We start from the raw sequence: 20,787 nt of genomic DNA, 5'->3' as shown, positions 1-20,787 counted from the left end.
AAACCTGGTCTTAAGTGAGAACTGAGTATAAGATTTCATTGTGACACAGATGGAAATAGAATAAGGGGTGGATAATGTCCTGGCTTGTAAAATAAGCATGTATTCTATTTTTGCCATCTGTTGGGAGTTAGGCAGTTTTTTCTTATCTCTTTCAAGAACAATGACACTGCCAGGAAGATAATCTCCTGTCAATGGGCTATTGAATTACTCACTGTGGCTGGTAAGACTAGTTACATCATCCCATTGTGAGATGCTCCACCCAGAGGGAGGAGCCAAGCATCCCTGCCACCATAAAACAAGCATTTGCGAGACAACAGACAGCCTTCTTCGCCGGATTTCCCAGAGGAATCAAGAACCAGGCCCAGCTGCTCCTTCGCTGCATCTTCAGAAAGGACCTACACCCCTCTGCAGATTGCCGCTCCAGGAGGAGCAGCCACCATCTGGCCGGACTACTATCAACACCCTGACTTCTCAGGGTGTCAGGTTTTTCTCACTCTGCCAGTGGTTGTTTTTTTTTTGCTTGTGCTAAATTGCATTGTTATTTAGTTTTTTTCCTTCCTAGTAAAAAACTGTTATTCCCATTCTCATATCTTTGCCTGAGAGCCCTTTTAATTCTGAAATTGTGATAATTCGGAAGGAGGGGGTTTACCTTTTCCATTTCACAGGAGGCTTTTGCCTTCCTTCACAGACTCCTGTCTTTTCAAACCAAGACACCCTGACACATCAGTGAAGATAGCGACTGCATCTAAAGGTTCTTCACTGATCAGGGGTTTTTCTTTGTAACATAATTTAGCTTTGATCATTTTGTGTGCTGGATAATGAATAGAGCAAGCACCTGGGAAATCGAGCAAGGCATACAGCAGGTCTTCATATTTTTGCATTGCCCAGTCAAAATAGGTTTTCTTCATGGGCAAATAGATCATCGCAAATTCACAACCTGCTATTGAAAGAAGCCTTGCTCTGCCTTTGATGATGACTTGAGATATCATTTCTAAAGGTGTGAGGATTGTCTTTGGCGACCTGTAGGAAATAAAAACCCATTTGATTATTAACAACGGATCTTTGTGAGAAGAATCCCATTGAAAAATGAGACCGCATAGTCTCAGCTTTTCTCCTAAAATCGCAAGAAAAAAGGGTTTATCAGGAACACAGTGATGGGCCTGCCTGTTCTGCAGAGCATCAGTAATGCCTTCTAAGGCCTTGTAAGCCTCAGGAGTGAGAGATCTAGTGGATCTGATGTCACTGTCCCCTTTCAACAAATCAAAAAGTGGAGCAAGTTCATCAGCAGTGATTTCCAGGACAGCCCTAACCCAATTAATTTCCCCTAAAAGCTGTTGTAAGTCCTGCAAGGTGCGAACATCAGTTCGGATTTGTATCTTTTGAGGCGCGATAGCCTGTTCTGTTAGTTTCCAACCTAAATATTTCCAGGGAGCAGTCGCTTGTATTTTTGATTCAGAGATCACCAGTCCCGCCCTTTTGATTTCAGCAACAACACAATTACGAGTCTCTTCCATTTGTTTTCGTGTTGGTGCTGTGATGAGCAAATCATCCATGTAGTGGAGAATAACTGACTGCGGGAACTGTTCACGGACTGGGGACAGCGCGCGGGCCACAAAATATTGGCAGATGGTCAGCGAATTTTTCATTCCTTGTGGCAAGACGAGCCAATGATACCTTTGAAGCAGTTCTTGTAAATTTGTACTTGGAACAGAAAAGGCAAAACGAGGGGCATCATCTGGGTGCAGTGGGATGTTGAAGAAACAGTCTTTTAGGTCTATGATTACAAGTGGCCAATCTCTTGGGATCATGGAAAGGTTCGGCAGGCCAGGTTGGAGAGGGCCCATGTTCTCAATCACAGTGTTGATCTTTCTGAGATCATGTAACAATCGCCAGGTGTCAGAAGTTTTCTTATGGATAACAAACACAGGTGAGTTCCAAGGACTGTTAGTGGGCTTAATGTGGCATTTTTTGCAGTTGTTCAGCCACTAAATTCTTGAGGGCACTCAGCTTATTGTCTGGCAGGGGCCACTGGTTGACCCAGACGGGGGTGTCAGTTTTCCAGGTCAGTTTTAGAGTGCTGAGTGCTTTAGTGGCCCCTACGAAAAACCCAGTTCAATTTTTGCTCCCCACTCAGAAAGTAAGTCCCTTCCCCACACTGTGATGGGTTTCTGCACTACACAGGGACAGATCCATGCTTTCTTCTTGTCAGGTCCTGTAATGTTGATTAGAGATTCACTTTGCAAGCATGGGGTGACACCTCCGATGCCTGTGAGAGTACCTGGGGGAGTGACCAACTTCCAATCTGCTGGCCAACAGTAAGAGGAGATCACAGAAACATCTGCCCCTGTATCAATCATCCCCTTGATGTTATTTTGAACCCCACCATTTGACAATTCACAAGTTAGCATTGGTCGTTGCTGACTTATGTGTTGAACCCATAGAACTTCAGGATTTTCAGGAGCAACTGGGAAACAGCGTGGCAGCATTTGGTCCATAGTCCCCATAGGCAGTGCTATGGCAATAGCGATAGGGGTTCTAGGTGGAATATGCAATGGGGGGTAGCAGGCGTTGGCTAGCACCAGTAATTCTTCATTGCAGTTAACGGACATTACACAAGGCAATACAAGCAGTCCTAGGATACTATTCCTCTCTTTACCAACAACTAAAAAGTCTTGTCTTTGTTGTGAAGGCCCAGTAATCCCTGTTGAAATATAGTCATAGTCATCATCCTTTAAAAAGGTTGTTGGCTTGGAGGTTGCCAAGGTGCACCAGGTCCCTGGGGGTAATAGGCTTGGGTCGTTATTTGGGATTGTGCTGGTGATGAAGTGAAGAACTTTTGGGTCGGGGTATTCACAAATTTTACCTCGGGAGCTTGGGATGCCACTACTTGTTTCATCACGCAATGGCGTGGCGCGCTCACCTTGGAGTTTTATGGATTGTGGTTCCTACTCATATCACGTCTGCATCGATACTGCCAGGTGAGATGCTTTCCCTTCTTGCAGATAGAGCAACGATCTGGTGCTTGTGCACTTCGTTCAACCTCTGGGCAATTCTTCATGATGTGGCCAGGTTTTTTGCAGAAGTAGCAAGGTCCTGGAGGTACAGCAGCTTGCATAACAGCCATAGTATTGTCTCGTTGCTGGGAGCTTAGATGTAAGGCAGTCAGGATTTCAGTAAGTTTTTGGTCTCATGCTTCTGCTTGTGCTGCCTGTGCTTCTGCTTGCGCTGCCTGTGCTGTAAGAGCCCTTTCAATTTTTTTCTCCTAGAGTTTGCTCCTAGAGTCTCCTAGTTCATTTGCTTGAATTGCTGCTATGTGCTGTGGACGCTCGACTTTGTTGCAGGCATCAATCATTTGAGGCACTGTAGGTCTTTCCTTTCCCAGGGCATTGATAGCTCTCTTGCATTCTGCATTTGCGTTATTTTCAACAACGTCTCGTATCACTATTGGACGAGTCATATCATCACTGCATTGCCTTTCTGCTGCTTGGATTACTCGGTCCACAAATGTGGTGAATGGTTCAGATGACTCTTGGCTAACTAGATTGCAGGCCTTTTCAAAGCTTCCCGCTGGCTGAATTTGCAAAAAGGCTCTGCGAGCCATCTTTTGATGTCATCTAATGCCATTCTGGGTAAATTCACTTGATTTTCATTCTGGTCATCAGGTGGTTCACCTGTTAGCTTAGGCACGGTGAGGGCACGAAGGTCTTCATCAGTACCTTGTCTGTAAGTGTTTAGTACCCCTGTAAGCAGTCTCTTCCATTTAAGTTCCCATAGCAGATACTGTGAATCTGTAAGAAGTATACCAGCAAGATTTTTACAGTCATTTGGTGTGAGTGTATATGCTTCCAGGGTACTTTTGAGCAGTTGTTTAAAATATGGAGAGGAGATACCATTGTCCTTTATTGCTTTTCGCAATTCTTTCACCTCCTGAGATGGGAGAGCTGTCCATGTTCTGGGACCACCGGCTTGCTGGCTGAATATCACAGGCATAGCTAGAGGATTTAGACTTTCCTCTTTGCAAATTTCATGTCTGATTTTATGCCAGTCTGTCAGTTGAAGGTTATCAAAACATTTCTGAGAAGTTTCTGAATTTGGGATTGATGGTGGTGAATTTTCAGGATTAAGAGGGTTGGCATTTGTAAAGGCAAAGCAGTTCTCTGTTTGTCCTGTATTAGCCAAAGTGGCTGTCACATTCCACTCTCCCCCTTCTCGTTGCACGGTTTGTGTGATTGGCTGTGGTCCAGTCCTGCTCGGGCCGGGTGCAGGGAGCGGCGGCGGAGGCAGGGGCACAGGGGGAGGAGGCAGGGCACCTGTCAGCGGAGGCATACGAATGGAGTCAGGGGCTGCGGAAGGATACATGTGAGACGCTGCAGCATGCTGCTGTGGTGCTGTGTACAGACTCGGTGGCGGTGGAGGCAGGTGAAGGACGGCTGGAGACTGTGGTCCTGCAGGAACCGCGTGTGGCTGTAGTGTCAGGGTTTCCAGAAGCTGTGCGGGACGCGCTGCAGTGGGGACTATGTGTGATGAGGCCGTAACAGGATCCGGCTGGGCTGGCGGATACACTTGTAGGTTCGGGAAGCCCGGAAGTCGTGGCGGCGTGCGTTGGTGTCCTGCAGCTGGAATTGGGAGCAGTGCTTCTGGGGTGGGAGGGCACAGGGATGTCGGCTGGGGGTAGCCTGCAACCTGGAACGTGTGGGAACCGGGCGGCTGCATCAAAGGCGCGGCGGAGGCGGTGTAGGCTGGCAGCGGTGTCGCGGTGTGAGACGGCTCTGCCGAGGGTCGCAGGGGCTGCGCATGCGGGGGGTGCGTCACGAGGTCCGCATGGTAAGGCATCATGGTGGCCGCCTCCACGGCGGGGGCCGCAGCAGGGACCGCGGTTGTGGCCATAGAGGGGAACGCCAGGACGTCGTCGGCTGCAGGAGATGGCAGCGCCACGCTATGGAGCCCCGGAGCGTCATTGCGCGACGGGGATGGGTCGGGCTGTGGCGGCGCTGCAGTGGTCCGCGGCGGCAGCACCGCAACAGACAGGGGTGCACCGGAGGATCCAAGAGCAGAGGGCTGGGCCGCCGTTGTGAGCCCGGTGCTGGCCGTGGCCCCCGGCGCGGCCGCAGCGGTGGCGGGGACGGAGGGGCTGGCCAGGGCTCGTCGCGGAGCGGGGACGGGGTGGGGCGGGCCAGCCGGCGCCTGTGCCGCAGGACTCAGCTGCTGGGAGCTCGCAAGCTGGGCTGGGGCAGGGGCTGGGCCGGCGGGGAGGCATGGGACCGTTGCACTGGGGATGTTGAAAGGGGGTGGTGACACCGGTGGAGCCACGGTGCGGGAGGCACGGGGTGGCTTGGCGGGCTGGACCGCTCCATCCCGCGGTGCAAATGATGATGTGGTGGGGCTGCAGGGTCCTGCCGGCATGTCGGCAGGGTCAAAAACGGGCTCCGGCATTTTCCTTGCCACGGGGATGGGGCGCGCTGCACGTGCCTGAACACCAGGGGAAGTGGGGGGCATCATTCCCGCGGCAGCATGTACAAGGGGACCTGGTGATGCGAGTGCAGCTACTGGATATCCGGAATCGGCAAAAGCAGCGGCGGCCAAGGAGCCGCGGTGGCGAGGGGGACCCGCGCTGCTTGCAAAAGTGTGGCCGCCTGACTGCAGGATGGCAGCGAGAATGGCGGCCACGGCCACGCAAGACGTGGCTGGGGGAGCGGCGGAACACGCGGCGGCACTCGCGGAAGGGGGGGGCACAGCCGGAGCCGCGGGGGAAGAGGGGGGCGGGGCCGCCGCGGTGCCAGCAGCGGGAGGTGTTGCCACGATGACGTTGGTGGGCGGGATCGCAGGGGTGGAAGTGAAGGAGGGGCCCGACGTGATGGCTCTGGAGCGGGGAGGGGGAACCACCGTAACCGGGGCGGCAGGGATGAACGGAATTGAGGGCGCAGGGATGGAGGGAGCGGTGGGAGGGGCCCTGGTTTCCGGTGGGGGGGCCGGGGCCGGGGAAACGGGTGCCGCGACCACGGGGGCAGGGGGAGCGGCCGCGGATGCCGAAGCCGCGTGGCGCAGGGGGGAGGCAGGAGGCGTGCCCCGCTGCAGACTCGCGGCAGCGTGGAGAGGATTTTCAGGAACAGCATGGCCAGGCGGAGCGACTGCCGCGGGCTTCTTCTGTGCAGAAAACAGCTCAACCAAGGCCCTGCACGCCGGGACAAGCTCAGCGGCTGCCAAATCCCGGCGTGAAATATTATTAAATAATCTATTTCCAACTGAGTCCCAAAAGTCTCTGGTAAAGATGGCTGAACAGTCAGCATTAGGGAAGTTAACTAAAGTCCTTTCTAAAAGTTTTTTAGCTCTTGCTTAGGTAAAGTACTGTTACTGCAGCATAATAAATGCTTAATTTGCTTATAGAGATCTCGATCAAGGTCGGAGTGGGATTGTCCCATTTTTACACCACTGTGGCTCACCTCGATGTCCCAGAGGCAGGGTCCTCACTCAGAACTCCAACGTGGGAGGCTGGCCAGGCACTCCAGTCGGCACTCAGGACTCTGCTTGAGGTCCCCCTCAGAGCTCCAGTTTCAGGCATTGCTCAGGAACGGCTTTCCGTGCTCGGGGCCTCCAGACTCCACTCAGAGCTCCAGTGCGGACAGTGCAGAGCAGTGCTCGCCTGTGCTCGGTGCACGTGGCAGGGTGCCACGGCAAGGTTCCTCAGAGAGCTCCAGGTAGCTGCCGTGCAGCAGCGGCCATCTGTGCTCAAGGATTGCCAGGCAAATTCCTCCAAGAGCTCCAGGTACTCGCTACTTGGTAACGAATCCCCGTGCTCGAGGATTGCCTCGGCAAAGTTATAGAGCTCCGGCTTTCACGCTGCCCAGCAATGATATGCCGTGCTCACGACACCGAATAGGAGGCTACAACTGGTTATTTAGTTACCGTCCATGGAGAAGTCTCCCACAGGTAGAAAAGCTGAAGAGGCCTTCAGACACGTGCAGATGCCTATCTGCAGGGTTTGCTCTTCCACGTTGGTCGCCAGTCTGTAGAGAGCGCGGGACTCCAAGACGGTTTGGATGGATGAGAGATCTCTGAAGTCAGGTCTTAGAAGATGTGGTTTATTAAAAGGGGTGAAAGGCCCTGCTTGGAGTTGCCAGGCGCAACTCGTGGCAGGCCCAGGGAGAGAGGGAGAGGGAGAGAGAGGGAGCGAGGGTTCCAGGTGAGGGTCCCAGGGGAAGATCCAAGAGAGTGTCCGGTCCCTCGGGCACACCTTATCAGGGGGCTTCAAGGTGGGCTGGAACAGGACTTGGGCCAATGGGGTTACAGATATCTGATACTTCAGGGGAGGGTTACAGGTGTGGGATGAACCATACATTGGGGGTGAGACAGAGCATTCCATTTGACCTTTGGACCTATCTGTAGGTAAAGGGCATTGTTTAATCAGAAGGGGGGATTGCTTTCAACCTGGCTATACTATTGTTTTCTAGTTATTCAGTAGTGAATGGTTTGTTATTTCAAATCTAGTTCTCATCTCAATGTCTGTATTTTCCAAGTCTTGCCAGGCAATCATATTTATTGGGGTTCTCAATATTCCGACGGAGACCTGCCCGGACTTGTCCTGCTGCTGAGTCCAAAAGGCGGCAGCTGGGGTGGTTTTACCCCAGCGACACCGTTTGGCTCACCCAGAGGCTGCAGGCGGCTGCAAGCTTGCCAGAAGCCCCAGCGGACGGTATTCCTCAGTGGAGAGACTTTAGGCGATGGTGGAGGAAGGAGTCACTTCTGCCAGAGGGTTCGATCCAGAGTGTTTATTCGAGCTACAAAGTTCTGAATCCACTCACAGCTACAACAGAAGTCCCCGCCACGTGGCTGGAGTGTCCTTTTAACCTGGTGGTAGGGGGAGGGGCAGGGACAGGTAGCCACCAACCAGGTGAGGGGGAGGGGTCCCAGGGGGAGAAGAGACACCTGAGTTGACCAATGGCCACAGGGGGCAGGGAGTATCTTTTGAATCTACCAATCATTCGACACCTTGTCTCACAGCCAGGGCTCCTGGGACTGGGGGCGGGGGGACAGGAGAGAGGACTTTACCTTTGGGAGGGAGGAGACACACCGCAAGAATATTTATAAGGTTTTCCTATTTCATCTTCCCCAACACTCAGGTAAAGATATGGGAATAGGAATAACAGTTCTTTACTAGGAAAATTAACAATACAAATGCAATCGTACAAACAAACAAAAAAACCCCAAAAAACACTGACAGAGTCAGAATATGACCTGACACCCTGTTGGTCAGGGTGTTAGTAGCAGTCTGATTAAATGGTGGCTGCGGTCCTTCTGGAGTGACAGGTGTGGTTTTGTTGAAGTAGTGATCTTTTAGAAGGGTGTAGTTTTCTTCTGAATGTCTAGTGGTGTAGATGAGCCTGGTCTTCCTCTGGGAATCCAGTGGAGAAGAAAAGCTGCTCCTCTGAGAGTCTGGTGGGAAAAGGTTATCTCTGGTGTTCCAAATCTCAGATTATATCTAGGTAGGAATGCTTGGTTCCTCCCCTTGGGCGGAGCATCTCACAATGGGATGATGTACTTTTATCAGTCATGCAGTGAGATTCAGTGGCTTATTAATAGAAGATATTTCCCGGAGGGAGGATTGGTTGTGGAAGAGATAAAGAAAACTGCTCAATTAACAGAAGATAACTGCCCCACCTCTAGCAGATGGTAAATAGAATACACATCCCCATTTCCAATCTAAGACACCCTCACACTCCTATTCATTGTTGCTACGGTTTCCATTCCACCAAGGTTAGCATATCTATGTTGATTTCAGGCCTGCTCTCTAGCTGAAACCTCACATCTCCCCCTTTGTTTTTTACCAGTAAAAATCTTCTTCATGGACTTGTCAATTAGTCTCTGAACACACTGCAAAACGCATGGCAAGCAAATCACTATAAGCAGCAACATAGCTAAAACATAAATCTCTGTCTTAACTGAATTTTTAAGCCAGCCAGTAAGCCCCCATTTCCCAAGCATGCATCCAAGCCAATCACTATCATCTACAACCCTTAATTTAGTGACACTGTCTCAAAGGGCTTGTATGCTGGCGTGAATAGAGTGAGAGTGATCAGATAAATTCATGCAGCATAAGCCTTCAAAGTCTTCACAACAGTGTCCAGTGTGCTAAAAGCAAAAAATCTATTGCAGCTCTATTCTGCAGTGTAGCATGTCACACTGTCAATATCTGTTAATAGGCCTGTTAAAGCAGAGCTAGTAGTATTAGTTTGTTTTGTAGGCCAACAGCCAAGGTTATTCAGGGTTTTTAAGGCGTGTGCCGTGCCAATAGATGCGATAATTGAGGCAAATACTCGTGGTCCAATGCTCCAAGACTTGATGCTATCATCACAATCTTGGCTATACATGTGGGTGCCACACTTTGTTCACACTAGCCTATGAAAGAATGTTAAATTTTCTTGTAAAGAGTGAAACATGGTCAGTTGCCCAAAAGTACAAGGACTTCCTAAAGCCCTTCCTGGTATTCCTTTCCAAGCTCTATTTCCACATATCAAAAATATGTTGTCTAGTAATTCAACGTCCGCTTCTCTTACAACAATTTACTATGACAATGTGTGATTACACCACGCTGAAGCATTGGTATAAATGCCTGTACCTGAAACATCAAAGGCAGGGCCCGTGTTTTCTCTGTTAACTTGATACTAGTTCCCACGGGTATAATTTAAAAAGAAACACGCAAAAGACTGGTGTTATGGTTCTATGCTGGTGTAATGTTAGTGTACTCATGAAAAAATATTTTTTTTAAATGAGTGTTGTGAGATGTGACTAGAAACAGAGTAGAATAGGTTTAAGCTTTAAAATAAAACACTTTATTAACTTACAGCTATAATAAAAGGGACATACAGAATTTAGAATGAAAACTTCTTAAAACATTCTTTTATCTTTTACTTAATTTTTACTAAAACACAGTGAGACAAAATCTTGGACTCTTGATTAAGTTACTACTGTTAGATAATCAATTCTCAGTCTATCAGGGGAGAGAGGAGTCTCTCTTATACTATAGACTCCCCCAGGAAACACAATTGCAACTTCCTGTGTTTCTATGTCACACATGGTACTGCCTGGAGAAAATCTGCCATTGTGACATCTTTTTTTTATGTACAGTGCTCTCACTAATGTGCATGGACTGAGACTGCTCATAGGGTTCTTTTAAGGATGCTTTGCCAAGGACTAAAAGAACAACAGTTTCTCATTTTGGGACAACAGACCCTTCCATTTTCTTCTCCTCTGGGGCCGAGGGTCTTGAGAACAGAGATTTTTTCTTCCCTGAAGACAGAGGGCACTACTGCACCTTCCTCATCTTTCTTTGTTCACTCTACTCTTGCACATGGTGTCACTTACTGAAGTAGGCTACTCTCTTGGTTCAAGTTATTGCATCTCCTTAAAAATGTAGTCTCTGTGTTGAGGAGAATTGGTTCAGTCTATAGCTATACAAGAAAAGTCTAGCCAAAAGCCACTTTATCATCTCTTCCTACTTAAGATTCTTTCTTATCTTCTTCTGACATCTCAGGCCTCAGGCCATCTCTCTTCTCTTTCAGATCAAGGATTGCCACCGTGCCCACCCTGAAGCTCCCTGGCTTTGCCTGCCTGGCAGAGGCACGGTCAGCTGCAGGGGACACTCCCCTGTTTCTCGAGGAGATTCAGGGAGTAGCTAAGATAGAGCGCTACGCTGTCTGCCTTGTATGGAAGAGAGGCAGCATCCGAGGAGGTAATAAGGGAGTAGACTCAATGCCGGGGAAAAAGTCTCAGGTTTAATCCGAGCTCCGAGGAGCCCCGAATGCCATTGTACCCAACAGCCAAAATGTGCCCTCGAGGCTTTCGCAACAGCTCAAATACCGGGGCGGTAACCAGGAGGAAGGAACGCCCATTAACCAATGGGGGGATTTGGGGGAGTGGAAGGCAGAAGGATAGACAGATACATAAACCAGTGGGGGAAAGTTTAAGGGAGGGACCCCTGGCCCTCGTCCACTCACTCAACGTCCAAGGTGTAAGATTCTGGGAGAGTGGGATGGGGAGCCAAGTGATGGACAGGGTACCAGGGAGGGGACAGGGGAATGACTGAGCATTTTCAGGGAGATTGGCATTGAGGGAAAGGAGGGAAAGCTTGGGGTGGAACCATTGGGAGAAAATGGGGGGTGAAGGGGCAAACCATTACAGAACTGTTACAGAAATATAAAAACACAATACAACAGAGGATTAATGTTTCACAAAGCTTTCTTTGTTCAAAAAGGGGTTAAAAGTCTCGTGCTCCCAGGACGATTGAAATCTCGGCTGCCTAGAACTCTCACGGCTGGGCACCTTCCCCTCCCCTTTCTCCTCTGCCGGCCCAGGTGGCCTAGGCTCCCTCTCTCTCTCTCACTCTGGCAGGGGAAAAAAGACATCTCAGTTTTTCTCCACCCTTCCATCCTGTGGGGGCCAGCCCGGTTCTAGTCTCTTAACCCCCTGGCCTACCTCAGCCTAGGCCGCATGGCTTCCCCTTCCCCACCCAGCCACAGGCTGGGTGGGGGAGGTCTGGACTCTTTACTGACTGGAACAAAAGAGAAAGTTCCCCTGGGAGTTCTCTGCTTTTAACCCTCTGTGTTCTCAGAGGTGTGCTCATGTCTTCAGAGGTTACACCAGGTGTCAATATTCAAATCTGACCACTGATTGGTTTGACTGTAACTTCCCAAGAAAACTCACTTCTTTGTCAAACCAGGGCAACTGTGCAGATCCAAAAAAATCTAACTCTTGAGGCTGTAGGGAAATAGGGGGAAAGTTTCCCACAAAATGTACTCCTCAACTGTCCTCATTACCAAAATACCATCCAGCTGGGAGACCATGCTTTTTACACCAATCTATCTTGCAATATCACACTGGCTCAACTTGGACTGGGGCGGTACACTCTTTATGCATTGTTAAATTGTACAAATTATCCCACTCACTTTTCTCTAAAGGCATGGCCACTAAGCAAGTTTGGAAAGGATTACTGGGAGAGGCCATGGATAGGTACAGTGTAGATTAATTTAAAGCCTGTGAAAAATGCATATTTTATGATTGGCTCTTTGCAAATATTAAATTGAATACTATATGTATTATGGAGGGTTATTTTGTAATACTGTATTAATCCTTTTTAAGTAGTGTGTTAAATATAGTTTTAGGTTACAACATAATGTTAAAATAGAAACTATGCTATGTAAGATATTTTTTACTAGCTCAAGAAAGGGATAAGATAATTAAGAAACTCTTCGCACAGAGATAACAGCAACAGGAAATCTAAAGAGTTACGGCTTCCTTATCAGAAAAGACAAACATTCTTCCACCTTTTCTCCGTCTTTATGGAACCACCAGGATTAAGGGGAAGAAGTTGACAAAAACCAGAAAAATTCTTAATTTGCAAGGAATTTATGCATCATGTGTGAGATATATGAATATGCAAGAGGCTATTGCTTTTAAGGGTTATTCCTTTGTTCGCAAGGCTTGTTTTTGGCAGCTTAGTGCCCAAAACCATCCGGATGTCCATAATTCTTTGCTTTTTATTGTCTCGTAGTGTCCTTATCCTTGTTGTCTAAATTTTTATTACTCTACTAATAAAGTTTAAAATTTTAAAAAACAAGTGATTGGCATTTTTCACAATTATAGTAGCAGAGGATGGTTTCTAACACCTCTCTGCTGGTGCCTTAAGAGAGTCTGGGTGAGGAAGACGCATCCTGCCCTGTTAGGCAGCCTCACTCTGTTCCCCTAGTTTGACTGACAGACGCAGGTTACTGATCGATGGACAAAAGGAGGCAATAAAACAGAGAAAAGGGAAGGAATTCCCTAAAACCGCAGTAATTAGTCCTTAAAACTAAAGTGTACACGAAGAACAAAGAATAAGTAAGTCTTTGTTTAGACTGGGCGGATAAGGGGGGGGGGGGATGAAGGTGTGTGAATGAGAGGCAGGCTGGTTATCCCAGACCTGCCAAGTGATTGCAGTAGTCTCCTATGCTGCGTTTCCGTCTTTTCGAGAAAAGCAGCCAGTAAAGAGACAAAGCAAGTGATAAAAAAGAGTGAGAATCCCCCCCGGGGAAACTAGGACTGAGTCTCAGGGAAGAAGTGGAACCCCTTAGAGAGAAGAAGCTGAGGGTTTACCTGGTATAATCCAGTGGGAAAAAAAATAAAGAAAAAAAAAAAGAAGAAATAGTGTGGAAGGAGCCCCTAAAAATTCTGCTGGATTGAGGGATAAGAGTGCCCGAGAGCATCCAAGATTCAAACCTGCTGAGTTGAGGGATTAACATTCCAAGAGCATCCAGGGTTGAGAAAAATTCTGCCATATTGAAGATATGCCCAAGAGCATCCAGAATTAGACAACACAGCTGGATTGAGGGATATCCAGGAGCGCTGGGGCTGGCCAGTAACACCTAAAAGTGTAATAGGTGAATTGAAAGTAAAAGGTACCTTGTTGTCTTGTTGTGCCTGAGGGTGTGTCCCACAGAAACAGTTGTTTCCCCAGCGGGTGGGGGCTGAGGCATAACCCGAAAAACAAGCCTTGTTCCCCCCGGGCGTGTGGGGGAAGCTGTGACTACAAAGTGTGAGTCTAAGCCTAGCCTAAGGGAGCTGTCTAAGCTCCTGTTAGAATTAATGGAAGGAGAAGGGTTCCTCCCAAGGATGATTTATCCAGCCTATTTTAGACACCTAATTTAAGATAGGATGATTTACCCTTTGGCAGTATTTATCTCTCTCCTTTAACTACAGTGGGACCGTGGATGGACTAAATATCTGGATTTTCAGATGAGGTAAAATGAATATGCGCAAAAACCTCTGTTAGGTGTTATTCCAGGGACAGAAATTGCCAACCAAAATGAATGAGCTGAGTGAACAGCCTGGGGCACACCTTTGTGTATCTGGAAACAATGCAGCTAAAATAAAAAAAACTTTTTGCTCCATTCCTCAACCTTAACAGAAATCAAAAGCCTCCCAGCATATAAATCAGTACCAAAGGAAGTCAGTGGGATGCCATGCTCAGGAAAGAAGTGAAGATAAATTAACTCTTCCTAGATAAAATTGTCTATAGACTGTGAGTCTACTGAAGTTGCGTGGTAGGCTGGTGTACTGGTACTACAGCTGGGGTAGTTATTTTTCTTCCCAAGGGCTGGTATGGGGCTGTTTTGGATTTGTGCTGAACACAGAGTTGATAATACAGAGATGGTTCTGTTATTGCTGAGTGGGGCTTACACAGAGCCAAGGCCTTTGCTGCTCCTTGTATGGGGGGGGGGGGGTGCAGGGGTGGGTGGGTGTGGGTGTGTGGGAAGTTGGGAGGAGACACAGCTGGGACAGGTGACCCCAAGTGACCAAAGGGATATTCCAGACCATATGACATCATGCTAAGTATATAAAGTCGAGGGAAGAAGGAGAAAGGAGGGGACATTTGGAGTGATGACATTTATCTTCCCAAGTAACTGTTACCCATGAAGGGGCCCTGCTCTCCTGGAGATGGCTGAACACATGCCTGTCCATGGGAAGCAGTGAATTAATTCCTTGTTTTGCTTTGCTTGTGTGTGTGGCATTTCCTTTCTGTTATAAATACATATTATGTTGTTGGATTTTTGGAAATATTAGGATGAATGTTATATGTATAATGTTAAAATAACCTTACTTTTATTTCTGCTATTAAAAAAAACTTAGACATAGTAGTAGGGTGTGGCAGCAGCTCTCTGGCCACAGAGAGCAGGCACAGACTTTCCCAGCCATTTTCCCCGAGAAGGCTGTGAGAAGATCAGAGAAAAGAATGAGAAACAATTCTTATCTCCACTTGTTGCACCTGCTGTTGTGCACATGTGGAACGTGTCACGGAAATTTGTTTACCAAAGGGTGATTTCTTAATTGGACACTGGATGGTGTTTGGATTGATTGACCAATTAGGTCAAAGCTGTATCGGACTGGCTGTAAAGGTTACTGAGTTTCTTAATAAGTATAGTATAATATAGTATAAGATGAGATAATAAAGCAATTGATGAGCCTTCTGCAATCATGGAGTCAATGCTAATTATTACCTGGCTGGGGGCCTGCGGTGACAGTAGGGGTAACTGATATAGTTATGAGTGAATTGTTTGTTTGGTCAGGATAACATCCAGTGAACATGTAATGAGGACCCTGCTATTGATATGCCAACTATCAGCATCTGCTGTCTGAAGAAAGTATGGACCAAGGCCCAAACTGGAAGTGATAAAGAGAAGGAGCCAAAACCACAGCCAAGAAACACACATGCTCTAAAAAGGCAGACCCAAGGAGGGGCCATGTAAAATAGTTTCTGGAATATGTGAACTAGCTTATGGCTACGCATGAGGATCTATGAATATGCAACAGGCTGATGTAATGGAAAAGGTATTTAAGGGGTATCCCTGAGGGTGAAGGTGTGCTCTTGGCTGAGTGCCAAGACACACCCAGCTGTAATCTATGCTTTACTGACTTTGTCTCCTATTGTCCTTTATTAAACTGTTTAAATTTTCACAGGAGAGTGAATGTGTTTTTCACACTTTCCCTAATAAACTGTCTTTATCTCAACCCATGAGTTTTCTAGGTTTTACCCTTCCGATTTTCACTCCCATCCCACTGATGGGGGAGTGAGCAAGCGGCTGTGTGAGGCTTGGTTGCTGGCTGGAGTCAAACCACAACAGCTGGCATGGAAAAATTTAAGTGGTGCATCTGAATAAAAAACAATTTTACATTAATGATGTCCATTGCAACGCTTTAGGCAGACTATCACCTTGCATGTGTGGAGCTTGGGAGGGACACTAACAAGCACAGTGTGCTTGATTTTTAAGGCAGTCCACTTTTAAAATATGTATTACAGCCACAAATATCCTGTCCCTGAAGGGGAAATTTTCATTTCAGTCATGAAAATAGGTTTCACTTGACGTAGAAATAAGGTCAGGACTTGATTCTGCAGCCTGAAGTGGAGGTGTAGGCACCTGTGAATAGCAACATGGGTACTATTGCAGGGAAGATGCATTAGAGTTAAAAATGATGTACCAGTAAGGCAACTTAGGTGGTTAAATGTACACATAAATACCCCTTAATCATTATTTCTAGGACCAGTTGCACCATGGCCTAGGACACATTGTGTCGCCCTAATAAGCACCAGGTTTTTTGTGATGTCACCGAGGAACCTTTGTGGTCTGGCCCCCGAGGGTCTCACCCACCACACCACAGCATTCAGGGACCCTGCCTATCCTAGTAGGCCGGGCCCGGCGGGAAGGGGACATCACACGGAGAGGACTCCTGAGTACAACTTGAGGTGAGGCTAAGACAAGGAGAGCCCTCACTTTCTGCCGCGCCGAGCCGGGCCGGGCCTATCGAGCCGGCCCATCAGCCCGGATGCCTCCGCCATGCCCAACCGAACAGTCCCAAGCATGTCTCCGGAAGCGCTTGCCAGACTATAGCGGAAGCGGGGCGGGGCATAGCCTCTTTGGTGCTAACCCCCGGAGAAGATGGTGAGTGCTGAGGCCTGGGTGCGGCGATATCTGTCATCATCCGCCGCCGTGCCGGGCTCTGTAAGGCCGTGGGTCTCGTCTGGGGCGCGGGGCGGCCCTGCGCCGTGCTGTGGTCGGGCTCGGCGGTGGGGCTGCGCTGCGGGGAGACGAGGCTGGGACCTGAGCCTGAAGGGCTGGCAGTGAGCCCCGTTCCTGGCCTGTGTGGGGGCGTGGGACATCTCGTCCTGGGCGAAGAGGCAGCGATGGGGTATGGGGCTGTGCTACCGCGGGATCTCCTTCGGGGTCCCCTCCGTGCTTGCTGCGGGCCTGGCCGGGACAGTGCTCTTCCCAGGGATGAGAAAGCCTTTCAGATAACGTAGTAAGAGGGAGTTTGATTGCCAAAGTCTCTTGTGAGTGTACGGTTAATCTATGAAAATAAATACATTTCCTCAGGAAAAAGCAGTTTACTGTTCATCACCGATAAATTTGAGGGAGATGAGAAAGGAGTTGGAGATAACCACTTGGTAGCTTCATTTTATTTCAGCACTGGGCAGGGGAATAGGAATGGCAAAGAGAAGTGTAAGAAACTGATTTCTTAAAATGGAGGATACCTATAAAAGGAACTGAGTCGGTGTTTCAGAGATCAGTGTGCCTCTGCCATGTTTACTGAACTTGGTGAATTTGAGAGTGTTTTTTAGAGAAGCCTCTGTTTTGAGTTACATGACTTTTGAGTGATAGTGATATTTACAATGTGCAATGTCTTGAAATATTTCTCAGACAAAGGGTACATCATCATTTGGTAAGCGACGAAATAAGACACACACCTTGTGCCGTCGGTGTGGGTCCAAGGCGTACCATCTGCAGAAATCTACCTGTGGGAAATGTGGTTACCCTGCTAAGCGTAAGAGAAATTGTAAGTAAGAGCTGAGTTTAAAAACTTGTGGTTTTTTGTCATTTTCAATAATCTGGCTTTTTTCCAACCAAGAAAGAATACTGTATCATCTTGCAGTGTTAGGAACTTTTTTGAAATGAATACTGATTTAACTGTATTTCAGCTAATGTGCAGTATTACTGAATAATAATTTACTTAATTTATAATTGTTTTTTCTTCTGTGAAATTGAATAGTTGTACTATTCAAACATACCATGCAACTAATTATTTGGTGTAGATGAGAAACAGTAATTTCTGTGTTCTAGATAACTGGAGTGTAAAGGCTAAAAGACGCAACACCACTGGTACTGGTCGCATGAGGCACCTGAAAAGGGTCTACCGTCGATTCAGGTACAACATTTTATTACAAACTAGTGTAATCTGACATCTTTAATAGATTTCACTGAATTATAAAATTCATCAGTCAAAGTTAACACGTATTTAGTATGCTTGATGAGGTATGGTGTTTCTTTTAAAATATATTGTGGAAATAAATTATGTCATATCTTCAAAAGAATATACGGCAAATTATAAAAAGCTCATTCATTGTTAAAACATAGGCTGTATAGCAAACTCTGATGTTTCTGTTAATTGTAGATAGTACAGAACACAGAGGGTATTGTAATAAAGCACTCACATTTGAAAAGGCATACTTTGTGTAGCATTACCTCTTTTTGGGAGTCTGAAATTGATAGTTGCACTGAAGTTGGATTTTTCTAAGAAACAATTCTTGAAATGCATTCCAATCCCTTCTTGCCCACAAGAAAAGGATTTAAATACTTCAGTGGTTGCTCTTTAATTTGGAGTACACTTAGTAAGTAACATCTGATTCTGAGTTACAGGTTTCTAAAATGTATTATAAAGCTTTGAGTTGTACTTAAAAGGTACTGTACTGTTAAACTTGCTAAGAATTTCTTTCTGTATGACCTCCATGTTCTAAAGCACAGCTCTGTAACTTTTGGCCTGATACACGAGAAAGATGGATGAAAAAGCCAAGCAATTGAAGAGTCTTTTCCTAAAAATGTAGATTGGATTTAATAGTGAAAAGTAAGTCTTTTAAGTCCCGAACCTAGGTGTATTTGAGAGATCCATTCATCTGGGCTTTTTTGGTAAGCATAATCTTTCCCAGAAGCATCCAGAAAACACCTTACAATGCGCATCTGCAGCCTGATTTCTACCAAGTGTTGCTGAAGTAGAAATGTCATCTCCAAAAGCAAGCTTAGGGTCGATTTCTGTAAGAAATTGACTTGCACTTCAGTGCTAACAAATGCGAAATCTTTTGCCGAGCTGCTTAGTAGGAACATAAAGTAAGGCATGCCTTCAGTGGGTGTGCTGTATCAGAGTCAGTCTTGCAGTGTTTACTCAGTTAATGAAATCTTCCTGTTTGAAGAAGTCATTTACTTCAGCAGAAGAGAAAACCATATTGCTTATTCCAAACATTTGTGAATTATGTTTCTTAAGGAAAACCTCTGAACATATGAACTCCATAGTGATTTCAGTGCATTACTGAGAGAAGCTGAAAAAAGCTGATGAACCTGATCTGAAACATTGCTTCTTGGAAAATAACTTGGAGCAAAAGTCAACCTTTCAAAAAATAATAACCATATTTCTACTTGTAGGAATGGATTCCCTGAGGGAGCCATGCCAAAGCCCAAGACATCAGCTGTTGCAGCCTCCAGTTCATCATAAAGATACATGTATTTGTTAAAATAAATTGTCTTATCCAGAAAATGTCATCTTTTGTACATGTTTTACTTCAGTGAAACATGGTATATTGTGTCTGGCTGAGCTGGAGTTTGTTCCCCCACAGCAGCCCTCCCAGTGCTGTGCTTTGCATTGGCAGTTGGAAAGGTTCTGATAACACACCAGTGTTGTGGCTTCTACTGAGCAGCACTGGCACACCATCAGTGCTGTCTCTCCAACATTCCCCCATCGAGGGGCTGGGAGTGGACAAGATCCTGCACAGGGACACAACTAGGCCAGCTGACCCAAATTACCCAAAGGGATATTCCATACCATATGACACCAGCTCAGATATAAAAGCTAAGGGAGGGAGGAAGAATGGGGGTATCCATTACTTTACCGTACCTTCCAGAGCAACCGCTCTGCGTGCTGAAGCCCTGCTTCCCAGGAAGTGTCTGAATATCACTCGCCAGTGGAAAGTAGAGAATAAACCTATTTTTTCTCTTTGCTCATGTATGCACAAACTTTTGGTTTTGCTTTAGTAAACTGCCTTATCTCAACCTACAAGTTGTTTTCCATCTTATTTTCCCTCCCCTGTCCAGCTGGGAAAGGGAGCAATAGAGCAGCTTTGTGGGCACCTGGTGTCCAACCAAGGTCAACCCACTACAGTCCTTTTTTGGCACACAACATGTGGGATGAGACAAGTGCAGTTAAATTTATATAAATATATAAATCATGCTATAGTAAATAGTAGTTATAAAGTAGCAAGCTCCTGCAGGGGACATCGAGTTTGTCAGCTGCACTCCTTATCTCTATTTTGTTGAGTTTGGGAACATGTTAACACAAACACGGGCTCTATGCTTTACCCTTACACTGATGTCCTTGTTATGCTGGGGGAACTGTCTTGTGGACAGTGAAGGAATACACTTCCCTCTGCCTGCCTGAAACTGATGTGAAGGCTTTTATAATGCAGCCTCCCGTGGTCATTGCTGATCCTTATGTAAGCTGCTTAATACTGTTAATGATATTAGCTAATACTGTTGGTACACTATGGAGTTCATGGAATCTGGTGTCATCCTGGTGTAAGAGAAAGCAAACTTAAGGTGAGGAGATATTGAAATCTGCCCTGAGGCATCCAGTTCCTGACTGGGAGGGTGGGTGGAAGGATTTGGGCAGGTTCCTAGGGCAGGTCTCACCTCCCATTACCTGGCACTTTACACCTGAACAGGTAATCAACCCTGACAAACTGACCTGTCAACTGGTAGAAGGGTGCCTTGCCTACCCCACTGAAAACCAGCAGCGCCTCACCCTGTACTGAGGCCTGGCCTGTGTCTATTGAGCCAAAGTTCAGTACTCTCAGAGGACTGCAGTTGAGGCAGGAACCCAAACTGCATTTGAGGATAATAATGGCTGAGATAGGGACCCAAAGAACAACTACAATTATTGCCCCAGTAGTGAAAAAGAAAAAAATGGACAAGGCAAGCTATAGGTCCATATAATCGATTAGAAAGGGAGGAAGAAGAAGAGGGTCAGTGGAGAAGGAGGGGTGAAGCTTTCAGCACTGTGTGTTTAATACCAGTCACGTCATTTCTGGGGGGAGTAGTTCCAGTAGCGAAAAATGCCACGGCCGGAAACAAATGTGGCAATTTTTGACTGGCTCACTTCACCTAAGGGGCCTGTGGACCCCAGCACCCTGCACCCTGCCGTTTCTCCCCTCTCTTCCCGTCC

The 20,787-nt window shown here is 47.0% G+C and overlaps 1 protein-coding gene, 1 long non-coding RNA gene and 1 other non-coding gene across 3 annotated transcripts in view; all 3 read left to right on the top strand.

Moving 5' to 3' along the window:
• LOC137464283 (uncharacterized) overlaps window positions 1-20,787 on the top strand; it is a 335,322-nt gene that overhangs the window by 196,857 nt on the left and 117,678 nt on the right. The gene's annotated exons all lie outside the window — the stretch shown is intronic.
• LOC137464281 (large ribosomal subunit protein eL37-like) lies at window positions 16,311-19,112 on the top strand. The gene is made up of 4 exons (XM_068175570.1): window positions 16,311-16,466; window positions 17,223-17,358; window positions 17,643-17,727; window positions 18,996-19,112. Exons 1-4 carry the CDS (start codon window positions 16,464-16,466, stop codon window positions 19,063-19,065), a joined length of 294 nt encoding a protein of 97 aa, XP_068031671.1. The 5' UTR covers window positions 16,311-16,463; the 3' UTR covers window positions 19,066-19,112.
• Window positions 18,814-18,894, top strand: LOC137464327 (small nucleolar RNA SNORD72). The gene has a single exon (XR_010994190.1). It is a non-coding gene; the product is annotated as a small nucleolar RNA SNORD72 (small nucleolar RNA).

Source organism: Anomalospiza imberbis, chromosome W, assembly GCF_031753505.1.
Source record: "Anomalospiza imberbis isolate Cuckoo-Finch-1a 21T00152 chromosome W, ASM3175350v1, whole genome shotgun sequence".
In the NCBI taxonomy this organism is placed as follows: Eukaryota; Metazoa; Chordata; class Aves; order Passeriformes; family Viduidae; genus Anomalospiza; species Anomalospiza imberbis.
This window is presented reverse-complemented; position numbering and strand designations above follow the sequence as displayed.